The 21832-nt window shown below is 37.3% G+C and overlaps 1 protein-coding gene across 8 annotated transcripts; it reads right to left on the bottom strand.

Moving 5' to 3' along the window:
* Window positions 1–814: 814 nt before the first annotated feature.
* Window positions 815–7114, bottom strand: LOC120294584. 8 transcript variants are annotated; one of them, XR_005551789.1, is made up of 4 exons: window positions 5308–7114; window positions 4805–5211; window positions 1293–1339; window positions 815–987 (listed from the first exon to the last, which is right to left on the bottom strand). XR_005551789.1 is itself a non-coding variant. In XM_039314774.1 (2 exons), exons 1-2 carry the CDS (start codon window positions 6864–6866, stop codon window positions 4808–4810), a joined length of 369 nt encoding a protein of 122 aa, XP_039170708.1. In that variant the 5' UTR covers window positions 6867–7107; the 3' UTR covers window positions 4701–4807. The 8 variants fall into 8 exon arrangements, 1 of the variants encoding a protein (XP_039170708.1); XR_005551791.1 differs by having other exon boundaries at window positions 4805–4958; XR_005551792.1 differs by having other exon boundaries at window positions 4805–4946.
* Between the last annotated feature and the right edge of the window lie 14718 nt (window positions 7115–21832).

Here is a 21832-nt window from a genome sequence, read left to right as displayed (position 1 = left end):
TCCTTAGTTACAACATATTGTCATAGAGGTTATGACATGTTATCGATACTACTGTGAATTTATTTTTTCTATCTAGATAGATATTGGACATAATGATAAGTTACGTAGGATGGACTCATGTAACAACATAAGCGCGTGTTATTATGTCCAAACAAATTTGATGAACAGTCCATATATAAACCAAGGAAAATAATGCTATTGTTCATATGACATTCCATGGCCTATCTAGTTTTGTTTTATGCTGAATTGCTTTGTTAGTAAATATATTGATCTATTTAATACAAGCATTTTGCTTTGGTTGTATAATTTTGGTTAATTGATTTTAGGTGGTGCTTATAAAATGTGCAAAGTTGGTGCCCAATCACATAGATAGATAATTATCACTCAACGAGCTGCAATTTATTCCCTCCTTTTCTTTGACCTTTCAAGTTCCTTTTCCCATGACGCATAAGAGGAGCAACTTCAACGTTCAAATTATTGGGCTAAATTCTATTGGTATTAGATTGTGGCTTTTTGGTATAGTTGGCATGTGGCGAGATTGGTTTGACGCTTCGTCCTTCTCTTGAAAACCGATCATGTCACTCCCTTTTTCTTGTGCAGAAATTAGAGCCGCTATGCAATAAAGGGGAAGGACCAAATGATGAAAGAGATTGATGGTCATGACTGAGTCTTGGAATACCCAAAACTTTTCCCAAGATCATATTTGTCTTCGGTTGCTGAAGCCCATCTATTGATCTTTACAATTTTTGTATCATCATATTGGAATCGACTAAAAGAAAGCTTTAATGTGTATGATGTGAAACAAACAGAGTATCGGTGAATTGGTGATGCGATTTTTCATGTCGGAGATTTAGCAGCAAGTCCATTTACATCTGTAGGTATCATATCTTCTATTGAAGTTATGAGCCCATGGAAAAAGAAACTACTTGCTTATTTTCCTAACTTTTTCGGGCAATTTCTCTTGGAAAACCTCCTTCGATCATCCATCTAGGAAACAAAATGGGCATGAGTCTCAACTAAAAAGTTCTCAATGTAATGAATCGTGACTGGTCGCAAAAAATCTAATATCATATCGCAAAATAACAACAAAATTGCACATATTGTTTTTTTTTTTTTTTTTTTTTTTTTTTGGGGGGTACATGTTTTTATTTAGATACAAGTTATTTATATCATCAATTATGCAGTAGAAGATAAAACAATGAAGTAGATCATCTTAGAATACAAATATGAAAATAATGCAGCAGTCTCGATTGGCATCACAGTATGAATTCAAAAGGAATGTACAATCATACCTGATGCATGAGAGCATCTAAATCCTTGTCCAGTGCTAAAGTTCAGCCTGCAATTTTTCATTAATAAAGTTCTCGTCATATAATCTCCACAAGCTTGACCAACTCTTTCAAAAAGCTCATTCACTCTGCAATATTGTCATGTTCAATTAGAAACCTCACCATGTATCAATGCTTTACCATGTTCATTCACTATCCACCGTATTTTCTCATCAGACTTAACCATCTCAATCATTATTGAGTTGCCGATATTTAAACCAAATCCGATGAAGCAGAAAAATCTCACTTCGACAGCACAACCCAGCAATACAGCAGCCAAACCAAGACAAACTTGTAATTTCATTGGCCGACATTAGTAATGATGCTTCAGATGAATCACATGCTTCATAGGATTTTACAGTTACAACAATTGCAACAAATGTTACCTGTCAATTCATGATGGTGTTCTGTAATTTGGTGTTAGGAATTCCAGAGTACCCAACTAATCCAACGGGCTCATGATAGTCTCCTGATTGAGCACAACTAAACAATTTCCACAGTAAGAGGTGACTAGGGATGACCCCGTAGAGTGGCATTCAGCAGGACTCGGGTCATTTCCTTCTGACAAGTAGTTATCGTAATCATCGTGACAACCCTAAAATGATGTTTTGTCTATTCAATTACTCTAAGAAGGCCATGGCTGATAAATCCTACAAATTCCTTTTAAAGTATTAAAAAAATCAGAACTGAACTCAGAAGCATTCTATGTTGCTACTCACGTTTTAAAAAGGTAAAGAAAAACACCAAAGTCTTTAGACTATCCTACCCAGAACAGATTTGGACAAGCAGGTAAGACCTTTCTCCGAGACAGCCGATGCTAGCTACAGAGCCAACTCCAGGAAAAAGCTTCACCAAAACATGCTTCAATGCCCTTTCGAGTTCTTATTCTTTCTGCTGGAAACTTGTTCTCATTTTGAAACTTTACAACCACATAAAACTCTAGCTACAGTTGTTCTATTATCTCTTTTAAGTTTCTGACATGATTTGGGATTTTGGACCATAACCATACCCTATACACTCTCAAAAGCAAGGTGGCTCAACGACTCAGTTTTCTTCTCAGAATGGCATTAGTCACCTGCTTTACTAGGATGCTCTTAAAGAGATGTGTGGACAGTGACCTAACAATCAAAACATACTCTGACATGGCTTGAAAGAAAAATTCATGAGAATAATGAGAACTATGTTCTCTTTGTATGATTTCAGCTAGTTTCAGGTGAAATGTATCAAGCCTAGTTAAGAGTATACAACTGAAAAAGAAAATGTAACCTGAATTTAATTTGGGAGATCATGATTTATTCTTGGACTATGATTTTCACAAAGCACCAGGCATGTTCAGATCTCAAATAATATTTAAGCTTAAGGTTTCAAGTCAAGGCATCAGGAGATCATGATTTATTCTTGATCTATGATTTTTACAAAGCACTAGGCATGTTCAGATCTCAAATAATATTTAAGCTCAAGGTTTCAAGTCAAGGCATCAGGAGATCATGATTTATTCTTGATCTATGATTTTTACAAAGCATTAGGCACATTCAGATCTCAAATAATATTTAAGCTCAAGGTTTCAAGTCGAGGCATCAGAGACAATGTTAACATATCATACCATACCAAAGTGTTCCTGCAATTTTTCTTGGTCACCATATATGATATGAACATGTACTCTATGAAGCAATCAGTCAGGCAAATCTCAATTCACGCAATTCTGAATCTTGTCTTGCTACAAGCGTCATCTGAATCTTGTCTTGCTACAAGCGTCATACATCAGCTTCAGCCTCAGTAGTCTAAGCTACATATCAATGGTTCCACTCTAAGCTAGCTATATATGCCACATGGTCCCTCGGCCAAATATTCTCTCACGAATTTCCCTGGTGAGAGTAACCTAACTTGCTATAACAAGAAGAAGCTCATTTCTGTTTCCATAAGGACAAATCTAACTGTGCACAGTTGTGATTGCCCTAGTTTTCTCGTATATTTAAATGCTAACAGACAGATATCCATTAAAGAGCAACTTGTGCATATTAAAGAGCAAATTGCGATGCTTCATGAGCCAGTATCACACAGGACTGAGAGTTTCTACTATACTTCCGTGAGATATTTCATTTTGCATTGTCTTCATCAGTATTGCTCTTCATACACAGATATGTACTACGAGAGATATTCAGCACACTCCATTTTAGTGGAGCATTTCAACATCGTTAAACAACAGAAGTTTGCCGGCTATGATATGTCCTATTGCAAATGTATGGCCAAGAAATAAGATGAAATACAAAAATGATACAAAAGATCAGCCACATCATGGAATGTCATGTGACATTTCAAATATTGCTGGAAAAATCATTACCACATAGAAAATCACATCCACCGATTAATTTTCTGCAACTGCAACTGAGGTGCTTGAGTGTAATTGATTATTGAATCAGATATTTCTATGATATGAACTTCACTATTTCTTTTTATGATCATGTCAGATTATTCAGAGTGAGGATTGAAATGCAAATCACCACAACTCATGTATATCACTAACTTCACTATGAGTAGCTCATTAAAAGGCCAGACCAGCAGGGGTCTCTTGCTAACTTCTGCACCAGAACTAATAGTCATCCATGTCTCCAATTCCTTTTGCCAAAAGTTATACAACACAGAGAGAGATTGGATAACTTGGCAGAAATTACACCAGAGTACAGGTCCAGGTTCTTCAAATATCAGGTCAGCTTCTCAAAGACACTCAGTCAAAGGACTTGTGATGGCTTTACCCGCTAGACGTTTGTTGAAATTTGCCTTTTGAAACTGAAGGTACAATTTTTAAGCATAGTTCTTCATTCGCTCTCCTCAATTTATCCCCTCCCTTTCCCCCAGCCTCTGAGTGAGATAAACAGAAGAAACCAACAAAAAGAACTAATAGAATGCATAATTTCATATCTACATAATTCCACTTCTGATTCAGAAAGCATTTCTACCTTATAAAACAAGTTGATGCCATCTAGTTACAAAAGTCAGGCCTGCTGGAAAAGAAATTATAGACGCAATCCAAACTACAAAATTATCCTATACTTACCTCTGCCAGCAAAGTTTCCTCCCACCCTCATGCTTTCATAAGGCCTTTGATATTTTTCAAATGATGGGGCCCAAACTCTTCATGCATAATTTCATAAGCAATTTGATGTTTTTCAAAAGATGGGGCACCAAACTCTACATATTTGGCAGCAATTTCACAAAGACTCCAGACCATCTTAGCCTTAATTTTGTGGGAGCTACTCCTGATTAAAAATCACATACAGTGCCAATACTCAGCACTCCTCATCCAGCTATGTAAGATGTAGCGAGATGGAAGCTTCCTAATATCCAGAATCTGGAACAATCTCAAAGCATGTCTACACAATACACCCTCCGATTCAAACATTTGACAGCCACAACTCACATTGAGATTGGATGAACAAAAGTAATGATATGGTTCTCATTCTCATTGCCGCACTTACGGATCAAATATCTGTTGATGGCCCCTTGTTCATGAATCTTGGCACCCAGATAACTGTAGCTTTGTTAAAGTTCCCTCTGGAAGACTTTGAAAACGGAAAGGGTATTAAGCCTCCTACATTGCTCTTCCATCCGTCCATTTGTCTGCAAAAATGCCTGCAAGTTGAATGAATTATAATCTTCTTTCCTTTCATTGCCACAACATTGCTCCAAACCTTGCTCATATCTCACTACAATTCTTCAAGTTTGAGAATCTAAATATGGATCAAAAAACACCTCTAGACTTCCATCAATGGGAATTCCAGCAAAAAATGTTCTACGTAAGTACAGTGGAACCCAATTTTCACGCTTTTCATACATTTCCTTCAGCCAAGCATTTTCCCTTAAGCCATATTTGCTGAGAAGAGCACTGCATGCAGCATCAAATTCACAATGATATGACTTTGATAAACACACTTCTCATATTCACATTTACAATCACGACTCAGTGGACTCAAATACTCACGTTCTTTTGTCTTAATTTGCCACATTGAGAATCGATGATGACTCGAAGGAAAAACCTGTTCAGGCGCTTGCAGAATGGAATCATCATGATCAGCTATTATCAACTTGGGATGGCAGCCAGACATTGCCCTGAGCCATGTCTCAAACAACCATATGAAGGGCTCCTTTGATTCATCAGCAACTAGAGCACACCCAACCAGGTGCTTGTGGTGATTGACACCAACAGAAGTAGCAAATGGCAACACATAATTGTTTTGCTTTTAGGAGGTATAAAAAATGATGGCATCACCAAACTGACTGCAGGAAAACCTAGATCTGCCATGGGCCCAGAAAAGACTCCTCCAACAACCCATCTGTACATCAACAGCATAAAAGAATCTGATGTCCTCAGCAGATTAAGTTACTTATTATAACAAGAAAATGGGGTGATTATCGACAACATTCCTACGACACTAGTTAAATTAATTCATAATAAAAATAACATTTTCTTTTCAAAATCTTTGAAAATAAAAAATGGGGTGATTATCTTCATCACATTGTACAAATAATGGTATAAACCGTACATGGTGAAATTTCCCAGTTATTTATGCAAGAGCTCCAAGTAAAACCTCAACATCATTAGATAACATATAACCAGTAAGCAACAACCACAATCCACCATGAATGCAAACACAAATTTGCATTGCATTTTTACATCCGCTAAAGACATATTCATTTCCACTCGCAGAGAAGACATGATTTGGAATTCACTATTAGAAAAAGATATGTACAGCGAATGGGATCTGCACTACCATGTATTAGTCTACATGATCAGCCTATGCTTCATGAGCATGCCAGCAACCATCGACAGAGTATTTACAATTCAGCATATAATCATTTTTAGCTAATTTCACAGAGTCGAGTTTATCCGCCTTAGAGCACCGGAAGCCTATCAAGACCGAGACATTTGGGAATGGACTCAAAAGTGGATATCAGTTTAGATCTACTTAACCTATGCAACTGGTACGGTGAATCATTCAAGCAGACAAAGACGATGTCAGTCAGATTCAAAGCCGTATTCAGACTAATACGGCTCAGGCATTTTCACCAGACACTTAATGTGCATTCGATGAAATGGCACAGTCCAGCAACGAGAGGGCGAGAATCACGACCCAATCAGCACGAGATCATCATGACCGAATCGCAGTTGTTAGTAATATAATCTCGGACGTGAACAATTTTCATTGCTGGCAAACAACAAAGCTCCCGGTCTCTATTTCACACGTGCGACGCTCAAAACAGAACAGAGAGCTTTTATCTCAGCGAGGAGCGATCATCGGTCACGATCGGTTGTTCAACTAACCAGACGGAGTCTCGGACGGCGTCGGCAGCGATGACCGAAGCTGGTGGATCCAACTGGCTTTTTGCTCCGATTCTTGTGCGTTTTGAGGTCGCGTGGCTCTCACTCTCCCCATTTGCGCGACGACGTCGTCCAATTCTCTGGCGAGAGCTGACGATCACTGCCTGCGTCCGGACAGCATCCGGTCGCCTCTTGCTCGCTCCTCGCACACCTCCCACCATCTCCGCTTTCCCTCGGTGGATTTTCCAGTTTACTTGGTCGGCTCTGGTTTTTGATTGATCTCCGAGGAGAATTGAAGGCTTCCGTGAAAGAAGACGATGGACACCAGGTCTGGCTCATACCGTTTTAGGGACCAACGCTTCGAAGGCCAACTTGCATTTTGATTCGGTAAGTTACCTCACATGGGGACATAGGTATTAATCAAACCGGGCGATTTTTTCAATTCAAAGACCATTTGGCATAACTTCAAGTTCAATCTCGCCATTCTAAGCACACACATAGAACTAAAATCGAACATTTATATGAGCCGAGTCCGCTCTAGTAATAGACCCCTAACTACGTCATTATGCATGCAATCTAGAGAATACTCCTGATCTTTTTCATTTCTTCCTATAGTTGCCATAACTCACATCCATAGCGAGAAGTAAGGGATTGACCAGCCATCCTTTTTAAAAAATGAAGGACCAATCCTTCACCCAAAATTAGTGATTTTTAAAAAATAAAATTATTGACCCGGCGAAACATTTCATTTAATGATAACCATAATAAATTCCAATGATTCACGAATTAACCAATTATTAGAAATTCATAAAACCAATTTGATAACCTTTCTTCAAATAGTCTATAATAAATTCCAATGCTATTCTCGAATTATTTTCCATGTGCGTTCGATTAAACTCTCTAGTGTTCAAAACCTGAAATGTTAGTAAAAATTTGTGAGTAAAATCGCAACACTTCAATGGAATCAAGCAAAGACTAATGTACCATTACAAACAAGTTTGCATCAATGTATCAAGACGATCACATTCATTGCATTTTCCCATATAACATGCGGAATGCTTACTCCAATGAATAAAAATTTTTGCACCGTATCATAACCCACGTATTATAACCAGCATAAATCAAACTTAATTTGAAGAAGTCCTACGGTCACACTTTGCTCACGACAAGGCCCAAAATTATCATCGACTATGATCAAGGCCCAAAAATCACATCAGTTACGATTGAATCTTGTGAATCAAGTTGGCCACGATTAAATCTCAGAATAGTATTTATTTTGCACGCCCACACACACTCACACACATATAGAGCATTTCGGGTTAGAATATTTCCTTCGGGGCTAAAAAATATCCAATACTTGATCTAACTTTTTAAAAGAGCATGCCATATAAGAATATCTATTCATATACTTCAGAAAAAAACACGCACACACACAAACAAACCATGTCGCAATGTAGCTTCTTCTTGGCAAATCATGTCATGCACTTTTTCAACATATGGAAGTGGTGGAAATTACATACCTTGATAAATCGCTAACTCAAGCCATACAACTTAATCTCATATTTCCTTTGCCCTTGAACAACAATGCACTTGGGCCGAAAAGCTCGTTCAGACAAAAATTATGTAAATGCCTTTTGAGGCTTGATTTCAAGTGCATAGGCCCTGACATGCACCTCACTAGGGGTGTGCAATTGGACGGGTGCACTCGAAAACCGGACCGGCCCATCCGAAAAAAAACAAAATTTGGAATAGTTTGAACCGGTCTGGGAACCGGTTACAAGTGATTACCCACTTGAGAACTGGTTTGGGAATCGGTTTTGTAAGTAGAGGTCCAAAACCCTATTTTCCCCCTAATTTTTATTCTTACTCCCATAGTTGCATGACATTTTTTCTCTCGGCTCTCTTAGACATGCACAACGTGCTCCTCCTTTGTCGTTCCTCTTCCTCTCTCGCTTCCCTCCCTCATCGGCTCCCTCTCGCACCATCCGATTGACGGACGATGTCCATTGCCTCCAAACTTCTGTGTACCACGTGGATTGGCTCGCCTAATTTCTTTTTGGAAGAGGAATTATGCCGATTTCACTTTTTGGAGGAAGAGTTATGCTTGCAACAGAGATTTGTCAACTGTTTTAGATAAATGAATAGCGTCATGTAGTAGTTGTGGGAATGAGACTAATTTTAGACCCATGTTTATTGCTAATGTTTATGCAATATTATGATTTTTGCTTTGCCTTATAATTTTATTTATGATAATTAGCCTATGGATCTTTAATTTTTCGTTTAGTCAAAAAGTTAAGTACTTATTAATTACAAGTGTTTAATGTTTCAATATAAATTAAGAAGATTACGTTATTCTCTTGTGTATTAATATAAATTCAAAGTCGTATATGATGTTAGGCGGTTGTAAAATAGGTTTAAGTGGAAATAGGGTTGCCCTAGAACCGGACCAGAAAAACAGGGTGGTTCGTGTACAGGGTCCAATATAAACAAGGTCTGATATAGGGTCTAGAAAAGGGGAACCAGTTTTAATAGAGTTGGGTATAGGGTCCAAGTTTGGACCTTACCCACCCCGGACCCCCCATGACCCATGACCCAACATATATTTTACTCTTTCAATCATCTGAAATAATTATATTTTTGTGCAAATCACTTAATTTTATATTTCAGAAAACCGAAAAAACTAGATCTTTCTAGTGTCACGTGTGCTAACTCTTTTTCTTCAATGATTGCATCGAACTTTTCAAAGGAATTAGAATTTTCCACAATTAATATCTATATTTGGACTAATGAGATCAACTTGAAATTTTTTGTAAATCATGTTCCATAATTTTGCAATTCTCATAATTTCTAAGTAATAATAGAAATTTCTGCATTTTCAAAAATCATTAAAATTTCACATGACATAGTAGTCTTTGCTTTGAGTTTAATGGAGAAAACAGTGTCGCAATAAGACTTTTGGATGGACTAGGCGAGCTGTCAAAAGGAACTGCATTCGTAAAAACCCAGATTACAAGAGGTGTAGGCTTTGTACACTCAATTCTCACTCTACGGATAATTGAATCTAGTGGTTTTTGTGTTGTTGGAAAGACCTAATGTAACACTACAATTTTGTAAAAAGGATCAACCTTGAAAATAATCCAAATAGTTTGTGTTTATACATGAAAGTTATACTTCTTTACAAGCCAGCAACTGCGACTTTGGAAGGGTGTAATTTCCGAACAAAACACCGATAACACGCAATGCCTAATTTCAGGGATTCGAGGTCAAAGGAAATATTAGTTCAAGCCATGGATATCGCCAAGTTTTCTAGAATAAAGGGCACTCCCCGGTGAGCCTTGGGCCTCCAGCGTCGCTATCCTCTCTGCCCTCTTGCCACTCTCTTTAATTTTGGGCAATAATGGCAAATGCCAATCCTAGGAATATCATAAGAGACAACAAGCCAAGCTATGCAAAGACAAGTTCCCTAATTACCTCCCAAAATCGTTTCTTGCCTTCTTAAAATAATCCGAATGTTTCATCTTTTCCCTCTTTTTTTTTTCAATATTATGAAATTCCCTTTATGGTTTGGAATATAAAAATCGACCCATTTCATCATCGATATTTGTTAGTGTTGGGAATAACGGATTCCCTAAAAACCGATTCAACACTCAATCGAACCCTAAAACAACGAACACAGAAGTATGCCCATGAGCACATGTATCACCAATCGAAAGGCACATTATTGAATCGAATGTATATTGTTTTCCACAGATTAAAACACCAATGTTGAAGTTCGATGAAAAATTCTGATCCCGTTTTACCGAGGAGCGTACTGTTGCTTTTAAAGGGAGAAAACTCTGATTTTAGAGAACGTACTCTTCTTACGTTAGGGGGAGAGAAAGTCTTCAGAACGTTCGTACACCAAAAGGTACGTTCTCCTTTTTCTTTTCTCTCTTAAAATATCTCATCCAAAAGAGGTAACTCTTCAACATAAAACGTTTCCTCCAAAATACATAACCCCTCCACGTACCCTTTCATATCTCAACCCTTCCTCCATGGGCCATTTATCTTGCGGGCCGAGCTTTTAGGCCCAACATGGGCGGACGGGCCTACTTAGGTCCATCAATGCATAGAAAAAACCCATCATCTCCTACTCGCACATGGTGGGCCGAACATGATCCTCTTTACCTCTCTGCAACATTTATACCGGTGAATAATCCGTGCAACCAGCATACTTTGACAGCTCGTTGTCATATATCTATTAAAAATATATAGCAGCTCATAATGGGTATCACACTCTGAGTAGATTTAGTATGCAGTACCTTAAATCGATCGATCACATTTATATTTCTCTTGATATCTTTTTAAACAATGATATATTGTATTCACAATTATGATTGTCCTCACAATTATGATTGTCCTATAAAACAATCATAATTGGCCGACCAGTGAATACAAAACTAGAATGTGATTTTCCAAATTCGATCTTCCTTTATACTTGAAACTTTCAATTTTAGTTCAACTTGCTTTTCTAGAAATGTCCTATTAGATCAAATCAATTCATGATCATAGGTAACATCCTAAGATAGCAAACACTGAATAGAAATATTGAGAATAAGTAAGAGTCATCAGGGCACTAAAATGAGGAATTCGTTTCCTCAAGAGTTTCACACGGCATAAAAGTTGAGATCGAACTTTTACCACTTTTATTGGTCGTCTCATGTATACGCAGTATGAAATATGATTACAACATTAACTCATTTCCCATGGAGCATATGTCTACACCATCTATACCGTATAGATGATAGTTCAGACATACCTAATGTCTAACTTGAGTTCACATATCTACTCATTCACAGAATTCATCAGAACTCACATCTGGCATCATAGACAGATAAAGTAAAATATGTGGGTTATTTTACTTTCGGACATAGTAAATATTATGTTTTCATCTTAACACTTAGTTAAGGTGACATATATGTTTTAAGCTTTAGCTCTTGATTATTATTTAGATAATAAGCTTAAAAACGGTCTCATCTCTATTTATCACATAGTAAATAGAGGCGATTACCCGTGTGAGTGTGTTAATATTTTATCTGTCCGACATACTTTCTTAACTTTATATAATGCATTGAGCACTAAGATGCATAAACGTCAAACAAAGATTCATAGGCATTAATAATGAAAAAACACAAATTCATTAAATGTGAACATTTTAGGAAAAAATATAATATTTAGTACATCAACCTCTACGCAGTCCTAGATATTTTACATGACCACAAAACACATCTCTAGGTATTGGCTTTGTCATATGATTTACTACTATTCTATGTATAGATATGTACTGTAAGTTCACATCTTTTCATGCAACCATATCTTTGACAAAATTATACTTGGTATATATATATTTTTGATATTGTCATGATATTTTGGATCTATGGTGTACGCTATAACTGCTTGGCTATGATAGTTAACCAATAATGGACTTGCAGCATACCCAATAACACCTAAATGATCCAAAAATCTCTTAAACCAAATACCTTCTTGTACTGCTGTTGATAATGCCACGAACTTAGTTTCCATCGTGGATAAGGCTATACACATATGTTTCTTACTGCTCCAAGATATGGTGCAATTATTCAGTAAGAAAGCAAATCCAGAGGTAGATTTCCTCTCATCTAAATCTCCTCCCTAATCAGCATCTGAATAGCCTTCAAGTCGCAGATTATTTCCTTGGTAACTCAGCGTATAATCAGCAGTTCCCTTCAGATACCTCAGTATTCTTTTAACAGCTTTCCAATGTGATTTGACTTGGATTTGATTGATATCTACTCACAATTTCAATTGCAAAACATATGTTAGGTATTGTATACATCATAACGTACATCAAGCTCCCAACAATACTAGCATAAAAAACATGTTTCTTTTGTTATTTCTCTTGTAGAGTCCTTGGACACAGTCTATGGCTCAATCATTCACCTTTTGCAATAGGAGTATCTGTGGGTTTACAATATTGCATACGAAATCTTTCAAGAACCTTATTTATGTATGTTTCTTGCGAAAGAGATAATGACCTCTTCGAACAATCTCTTGAAATCTTAACTTCAATAATATATGCAGCCTCACCCATATCTTTCATCTCAAAGTTGGAAGATAATCAACTTTTGACAGTATTAACAAACTCCATATTGCTTCCGGCAATTAGTATATCATTAACATATAATGATATGATCACAAATTAATCTTTAGATCTTTTGATATATATACAATGATCCTCATCAATCATTGTAAAATCATATGCTATTATGGCATTATAAAAACGTATATACCATTATCTTGACGACTGTTTAAGGTCATATATCGATCTTAAAAGTCGACATACTTTTTCTTCTTGGCCTTCCATAATGAAACTAGCAGGTTGTTCCATATACATTTCTTCATCTAATTCTCCATTGAGAAAAGTAGTTTTTACATCAATTTGATATAACTCAAGATCCATACTTATCACTATTACCAGATAATGCGAATTAAGGTAAATCTCACTATAGGAGAAAATGTTTCTTTATAATCAATTCCTTCTTGTTGATTATACCCCTTTATCACAAGACGAGCTTTTTGTCTTTCCGTTAAGCCATCAGCTTTACGTTTTATTTTGAGAACCTACTTGTTCCCAATGGCTTTGTGTCTTTTTGGAAGATCAACCAGTTCCCAAACATGATTTGACTTCATTGACTCAATTTCCTCTTTCATTGCATGCATCGTTTTTTCCTTACTAAGGCAATTTAGAGCCTTATGTACATTTTTTGGCTCATCTTCATCTTGTGGAGCAATTATAAAAGTTTCCCATTCAATGTCAAAATGTCAACGGGGAATACTTTTGCGACTTGTTTGCCGTACGGGAGATTGTACACTTTGCACATCATTCCCCATCATGCTCCCACTCGGATTAGATAATGATGATATCATCTCATCATGTGGTTGTAATTGAGAGTGAGTTGAATTAAATTCATCACTTTTCATGTTACTCCCACTTAGATGAATTCCACTAAGTTCATAATTAGGATTCAAGGTTTCAAATAGGAAGTAATTCTCACCAATTTCGCCATTCTTAAGAAATTCATTCTCTAAGAATGTGACATCCCGTGATTCGAATTCAGTTATAATTCCACTTTCTTGCTTACCTATAAACACATATTCTTTCGAGTGTTCAGAGTATCTTATGAAAATACTCTTCTTTTCTCTGGGACTCAATTTCCCAAACTTGTGAGAGGGCTCATGAGTATAAGCAGCATAACCCCATGTTTTAAGAAAACTTAAGTCCGATTTTCTACTTGTCTATAACTTATATGGAGTGGAAGCAACTGATTTAGAAGGCACCCGGTTAAGTATATAAGTAGTAGTCAAAAACACATCACTCCAAAAAGTGATAGGTAAATTAGCATGTCCCATCATGGATTTAACAATTTCCAGTAAGGTTCTGTTCATTCTCTCCGCAACACCATTTTGTTAAAGAGTATATGGAATAGACAACTATCTTTATATTCATTTTTCATCACATAATTTTCAAACTCATTAGATAAATATTATTGACCTCGATCGGATCTCAATACTTTTATTTTCGTATCTAATTGATTTTCTACAAAGTTCATAAACCTTTTGAAACAACTCAATACTTCAGATTTATGAGAAATCAAATATACATATCTAAATCGAGTATAATCATCTATAAATATGATGAGATAAACAGCTCCATGCGTTCCTCTCACATTCATTGGACCACAGATGTCAGAATGGACTAAACGTAAATGAAATTAAGCTCTTTTACATTTTTCAAATGGTTTCTTGTTGTTTTCCCTAGTAGGCAATACTCATATATGGACAAATCAACTTTTTCAATATTGCCCAACAAGCCCTATTTGGCTAGCCTATTCATACGTTGTTGGCCAATATGACCAAGTCTAACATGCCACACATTCACATCATTATCATATGAATTAGAAGACGTGAAAAGGAAATAACAAACATTGGCATTACTATAGTCAACATTTAATAAAATAAAACCATCTAGAAAATAACCACAACTATAGTAGTTTGTATCCAAATACAAATCCACACTACTATTAAAACCAAGTTTAACTAACACTAAAATAGACACTAAATTCTGACGAATTTCCGGAGCATACAACACATCATGTAGGAACAAAGTGCGTCCACCACGCATGTTCAATTGATAGATGCTAGTCCCTTTTACTTCGGCTCTGAAATTGTTTCCTACATAGATCCACTTAGTTCCAGTTGGTATTCGTCGGAATTCCATGAAGGATTCTCTATCCTTCGCTACATGGTCTATCGCTTATGAATTTACAGTCCACAAAGGATTAGACTCAGTTAAGAATACAAAACTTGACACAAAAGCAAAGTTCTTAAATGTACAAGGGGTGTATACCTTCTTTGACTCACGACAATTGCTGGCATAGTGACCATTCTTGTTATAATTGTAACACTTCGCCCTTTACAGCTTTTTCATTCGATGACGCTTGGTCAACTTTTGGTTTCTTCCCTGAAGAACTTGCTCTTTTGCTTTCCACCTTTTAAACCAATCATGACGTTTGCACTTGGAGCTCAAAGCTCCATGTGAGTTGGAACTAGCATGATAAATTTAAGTTTCCAGTTTAGCTGCCAAGAGGCGGTCATCTTCTAGCTCAAGATGACGCATTGTATCCTCAAAGGTTTTGATATTTTCATTGTGTGTTAGGTGTATTTTCATATGCTTCCAACTCTGAGGCAAAGAACGAATCATTACTTGCAGTTGCTGCTCGTCAGTTAGGACATGGCCAGCATCTTTCGGCTCATTAATCATGTTTGACATCTTTCTTAGGTGTTGCTTCATGGTCTGACCATGAGGCTTCTTGTAAGAGTCAAACCTAATAGTGAGCTGCCCCAGTCTGATCATTGAAGTATGACCAAATCTTGCTGCTAATGCTTCCCACATTTCCTTAGCATTCTCAAAATGCCTGAACTCTCGCATGACATCATTCTCCATGTTACTCAACAACGTAATGCAAGCAAGAGAGTTCTTTCTCTTCCATGCAGCAAATGCATTCTTATTTTTCTTATGTTGTGTAGTGTTTCCATCTTCAGGTTAGTTCATAGTTAGGTTAAGAGTTTCTAGTGCCTCTTGTTCTTCCAGCATATATTGGATTTTCATTCGCCATATTTTATAGTTGTCGCTGTTGAGCTTCTCACCTTTGTTCAGCTTAGCGACTATGCTCTTTGCGGCCGAAGCCATCAATCTGAACATATCAGACATATATGCACGAATTATTAATGCCTATCATTTTAGCATCCATTTTGCATAAACCCATCATATTAATGAATAATTTTAAGTAAGGTTTTAGAATTAAAAGGTTATTATGTTTCCAATCATTATTCGAAAATCCTAACTTGGAATTATTGTTAATATAATCTTCTATGCAAAAATAAATTCTTTGAAGTTACAAAAACTTTTATGAACTATCCACAACAGTTAATAATAATAACATAAGCAAATAATTTTTGACATCTAATAATGATAAAATAATAATGCTTTCACATAATGCAACTAACATATCAGTTGCTACATCAATAACAACTAAGTAGAAAACATTCATATAAGATGTCCATAAATCATACTAAATAAATACTAGTCAAAACATTTAACGCCAAGACAACATATGAACTGGGAAAGATTCCTTTTTGTTCAATTTCTTGATCTTTTCTTCTTTAAATTCCTTAGACATTCTAGGTAGCCACGGTAAAACAGACGGGTATCCCTTAGGATTTCTCCTTCGCACATTCATCACCCGCCGTGTTGAAGTCATTCCATGGGCCGCAGTCTTTGTGGCTTCAATTCGGTAATGTTCATTTATAAAAGTCATTACTAGCTTCTTATACTTAGTAGCTCTGTTAACCTCCCATAGGCGATTCAACACTCCTTGTCATATCGGTGGAAGAGTGTTCATGAAGAATCGCACCATCTCAAATTGTGGCATGGGACGACCATTTCAAATGACCTCTTGTATTTTCCTGTTGACCTCGAGAACGTAATCAATTAAGTTGCCACTCTCCCATCGATAATCAGTTAACTCAGCTATCAACTTAGAAAGTCTTTATTTTTGTTCATCTATAGTTGCACGAATAGATGTGTGCGCCTTACGGGAATGCATTGTTTCTGTAACAAATGCAGAACAAAAAAGGGATTAAATATAATCCACATAAGCTTAATTGAAAAATAAACACATTTTTTTGGGTTAACGGTTAAAGCCAACGGTCAACGGACGAGGTCCATGGGTCAACGGGTCGGAGTCAACCGGGTTGGGTCGGGTCAAACCAACTGACTCGGCACATGCCATGCGCGTGTGTGGCTGACGTCACGATGACGTCAGCTGGTGCGTGCCACGCATGTGCCAGAGACCGTGTGCACGCGCCTGGCGCTGAAACGGCGCGTGCGTCGCATGCGACTAGTGGGGACCGAATCGGTGCGTGCATTGCACGCATCGACGACCCCGATTCATTCCGGCCGCACGTGGCGACGTGTCTGGTAGCTCCCAGCGGTGATCCGCCACTCGTTTTTCTCGTATCAACGAGAGCTTCAACCCTACGCTATCAGAAATGAACTTCAACTTACATAAAATCAAAAAGACTAGGGGGAACAGTACGGTGTCAGGATTTTTCGTCCTTGATCGATCGGCGGCGGCTTTTCTCAAAATTCGACCAAAAAAAAATCCAATAACATAAAAGGAAGGGGATCGAGAAACATGAATTACGGCTCTGATACCAATGTTGGGAATAACGGATTCCTTAAAACCGATTCAACACTCAATCGAACCCTAAAACAACGAATGCGAAAGCATACCCATGAAGCACATGTATCACCGATCGAAAGGCACATTACGGAATTGAACGTACCTTTTTTTTCACAGATTAAAACACCAATGTTGAAGTTCGAGAAAGAATTTTGATTTCGTTCTACCGAGGAGCGTACTGTTGTTTTTAGGGGGAGAAAACTTTGATTTTGGAGAACGTACTCTTCTTACGTTAGGGGGACAGAAAGTCTTTAGAACGTTTGTACACCAAAAGGTACGTTCTCCTTTTTTCTTTTCTCTCTTAAAATGTCTCCTCCAAAATACGTAACTCTTCAACGTAAAACATTTCTTCCAAAAGACATAACCCCCTCAACGTACCATTTCATATCTCAACCCTTCCTTCATGGGCCCTTTATCTTGCCGGCCGGGCTTTTAGGCTTAACATGGGCGGATGGGCCTACTTAGGCCCATCAACGCATAGAAAAAACCCATCAGCTAGACCTGAACCTTTGAGTGAATAAGGATACTTTGTTTTGTGTCTTTCTCAAGTCCCAAGTCACTTCTCTTCCGGTGTGATTTTGTCGTGACACTTCATTATAAGGAGTGATGAGATGCGTCACCACTTGTCTCTTCAATCCACAACACTAACCGACTACTAGTCGTAAGCATTGTTTACATTGAATTATAGTAGCTTGAAGTGATCGGATTAGAATTTGGAACATATTTTCGCACCATATGTGAATGGAAAATGGTGTGCACTCCTGCTTCAAGCAGGTGATGTAGTGAGTCGTTAAGTTGCATCTTTGATTTTCACATAGCAAAACTCAAGTTGGAATGGCCCAACTTCGCAAAGAGCTGTAAGCACAAAATGAGAATAAAGTCACTTAAAAGCTTTGACATGTGGATATTGGGCTATATTCTTTTGGTGTTAGCCTTTGGCCCATATGTGCATGTTTTTGGTGTAGCGAGATTGGTTTGAGGCTTCGTTCGTCTCTTGAAAGATGCCCATGTCACTCCCTTATTCTTGTGTGGAGCCAACACGAAGAATGAGATTAATGGTCAAGATTTAGTCTTGGAGTATCCAAACTTATTACCAATATTATGTGTTATCCAGTTGTTGAAGCCTATCTATTCATCTTTACGGTTTTTTATCACCATACTGGAATTGACTAAAAGAAAGCTCATTTATCAATGAGGACCATTAACAAGCCAAAGATTTGACTATTAACTTCTAGATTTGATTTTTAATTTCTGAAGTTTCCAAAGCACATGGTCTCTCCCTAATGCCTAGAGGGAGGAGAAAAAGAGACGTGGTGAGTGAGAAAACCTAAAACAAAAGAACAAAGTGACGGTTAATAATTAACCATGGTCGAGTTAAGTTACTTTTTGGTTGTCAGTCACGCGGCAATTATTATGCTTCCTCTTCTGTCAACCTTATTTCGTAAATGGTGGTACAACTTCATAGACTTGGACCCCACTAGTTAAACCTTAGTGAATAGCCATGGGACCCAATCCACTATACTTGTCCTATCTATCTTCTAGTATAGGTTGTCCAATCCAGAGTCACCACGTAACAAGGGAATAACCAACACGTTATCTTATCTAGTTCGTTAAAAAAAAAAAAAGAAGAGAAATAATGAAACAAGGAAAAGGATAAAAGAAGACACATCAAATCGTAGGACAACAATATATATATATATATATATATATATATATATATATATATATATATATATATATATATATATATATATAGTCTAGTATGGAACAAGTTTTTATACTTTTTCTTTTGGCTTGAAATTTGTCGAATTTTCACAACCATTAAATTTTGATTTATAGTTTGTGCATAATTTTTTTCAAAATCTTTTAACATTTATAGAACATTTTAAAAATTTATTTTTAGCATTTTAAAAAGCATAAACAAACTAGTCCTAAGAAAACATAATCAACTCTCATCATCATAATTACCTTCCTTCATTTTATTGTATGTTATTTGCGAAACCAAATTATGTATATACTTTGTACTAAAATAATATTTTGAATTTTAACAAAAAAGTAAACAATTGTTCATGCCCGAGTTGTGGTACCTTCGGCCACAAATGCCCAGCCCAAGCAAGCCCTGTTGGTCCCGTCAAGGCCTAGAGGTGTCAAAATGGGTCGTTAATGGTCAAGCCTTATTTCCCAAAGCACCCATAATATGTTTTAAAAATAAAGAGGCTGAGATATATGGGTCTTAAATGGGTCTAAGAGCAGACCCATTTAAGACCCATTTATCAACCCATTAAAAATGAACCCATTTACAGAGAGATTCTCTCTTCTTTATTTAACTTTACAAAAGTATATATATATATATATATATATATATATATATATATATATATATATTTTATTTATTTATAAAAATCGAAATTATAATAATTTTTTTAATTTTCTTTTCTTTTTCTTTTTCTTTCTTCTTCCTTCGGTCGCCGGTGTTGAGCAAGCTCGAGCTTGCCGGATTTGGCGAGGCGGAGGCCTCATTGATGTTCGGCGAGGCTCGAGCCTCACTAGATCCGGCAAGGGGCGAGCCTTGAGCTCACCGGATCCGGCGAGGCGGAGGCCTTGCCGATGGCCGACGAGGCTCGAGCCTCGCGATCGGGCGAGACTCGAGCTCGCTGGATCTGGCGAGCTCGAGGCTCGCTTGGGCTGGCTGTTGGCCATCGTCAACAAAAAAGAAAAAAAAAAAAAAAAAAAAAATAAAATTATATTTAAAAATAAAAATAATAAAAAATATTTTTTAAAAATAAAAAATAATTAAAATTCGATTTTTAAAATAATTATTTTAAAAATTATAAAAATTTTCCATTAAATTTGTGTTGTATAAAACTATTTTAGCAATACCATTTTTTAAAACATATATATAAGCTTTTTTAAGTTTTGTTAAATGGGTCGAGTATGGGTCGAGTATGGATTAGATCAGGTATGGGTTGAAAAATTTATATTAGACATAAATGGGTCATAAATGAGTTAATGGGTCAATTTGGGTCGGACCATTAATGACTTGACCCAAACCTGACCTGACCCACCCATTTAACACCTCTATCAAGGCCCCACAACTTCCTCCTGTTTGTGATGTTCCTACCACTCAAAGTCCTGATCTTGCCCCTCTTCCAGAACCGGTCCTGATTCATGGTGCTTCTATGGGAGATTGGAATCAAGTTCGGTCTAAAAAAGAAAAAGCTTGTCTCGAGGCCAAAGGAAGTAGCGCCCTCTCCATATATTAAGATTAGTGTAGTTGTTCCTAGTGCATAGCAGTCTCCTGTTTCTACTATGACACAGAAGGAGGATGCTTTGGTTTCGTCCTCCTCTCCCAACATCGCTTGTAGAGAGGATCGTCCTAATCCGGATACTACATCTAGCTTAGGTGAAGACTTGGATGACGCAAGTAATGTAAGTAGTTCTAATGAGGAGGATCACTTGTTGGACAGCCCCCCTGCTCCACAAGAAGAAACTCTAAAGGATTATATCTGTGAAGCTGTTAAGCCTACCCACAAACAGGCTAAGCCAAGGTAGGATCCAAGCCTAGATCTAGTACCGTCTGCTCCTAAGTCCTTTGCCCAAAGGCCAGTGGCCAATCATAGGTGAGCGGGCAAGTGAAGGTAATCTCCTCTTCCGTCTATGTATATAGCTATATATGAATATAGGAGTATGGAATATTAGAGGTCTTATGCATCTCGTTAAACAAGCAGAAGTTAGAAGCTTGGTTATCTCTAATAGTATTTGTTGTATTGGGCTTCTTGAAACCAAAGTCCTTGCTTCCCTTTTCCTATCCATATCATCGGGACTTTTCTCGGGATGGAATTGGTATTCTAATTATGAATATTCCCCAAGAGGGAGGATCTGGATTGGGTGGAATCCAAACCTGGTGATTTTTTATGTGTGTTCTCCAATGCCCAAGCTATACATGGCAAGCTTAGATCCCTATTCACAGGGTCTAAGTTCTGCTTCTCCATTATATACGCGGAGCACACTTTTGTTTCTCGACAATCTTTATGGGAGGAGCTTACCCGTCTAAGCACTACTTTGCTGGATACTCCTTGGTTGGTGGCTAGGGATTTTAACACTATACGAGACTCCTCCAACCACATAGGGAGTTCAGATACGTGGCTTTCTTCTTTTGATGAATTCAGGTTATGCTTAGCCCAAGCAAAGCTTGAGGACCTAAGGTATGTGGGTTACCGTTTTACTTGGTTTTCTTCTTCGGGTGCCAATCGGAAGTTGAGGAAAATTGACAGGGTGCTTGTTAATACAAAATGGTGCTAGAACTTCTCCTTTTTGGAAGCCTCTTTCCTCTCTCCGGGCATTTCCAATCACACTCTTATGGT

The sequence above is a fragment of the Eucalyptus grandis genome, chromosome 6, assembly GCF_016545825.1.
Source record: "Eucalyptus grandis isolate ANBG69807.140 chromosome 6, ASM1654582v1, whole genome shotgun sequence".
In the NCBI taxonomy this organism is placed as follows: domain Eukaryota; kingdom Viridiplantae; phylum Streptophyta; class Magnoliopsida; order Myrtales; family Myrtaceae; genus Eucalyptus; species Eucalyptus grandis.
This window is presented reverse-complemented; position numbering and strand designations above follow the sequence as displayed.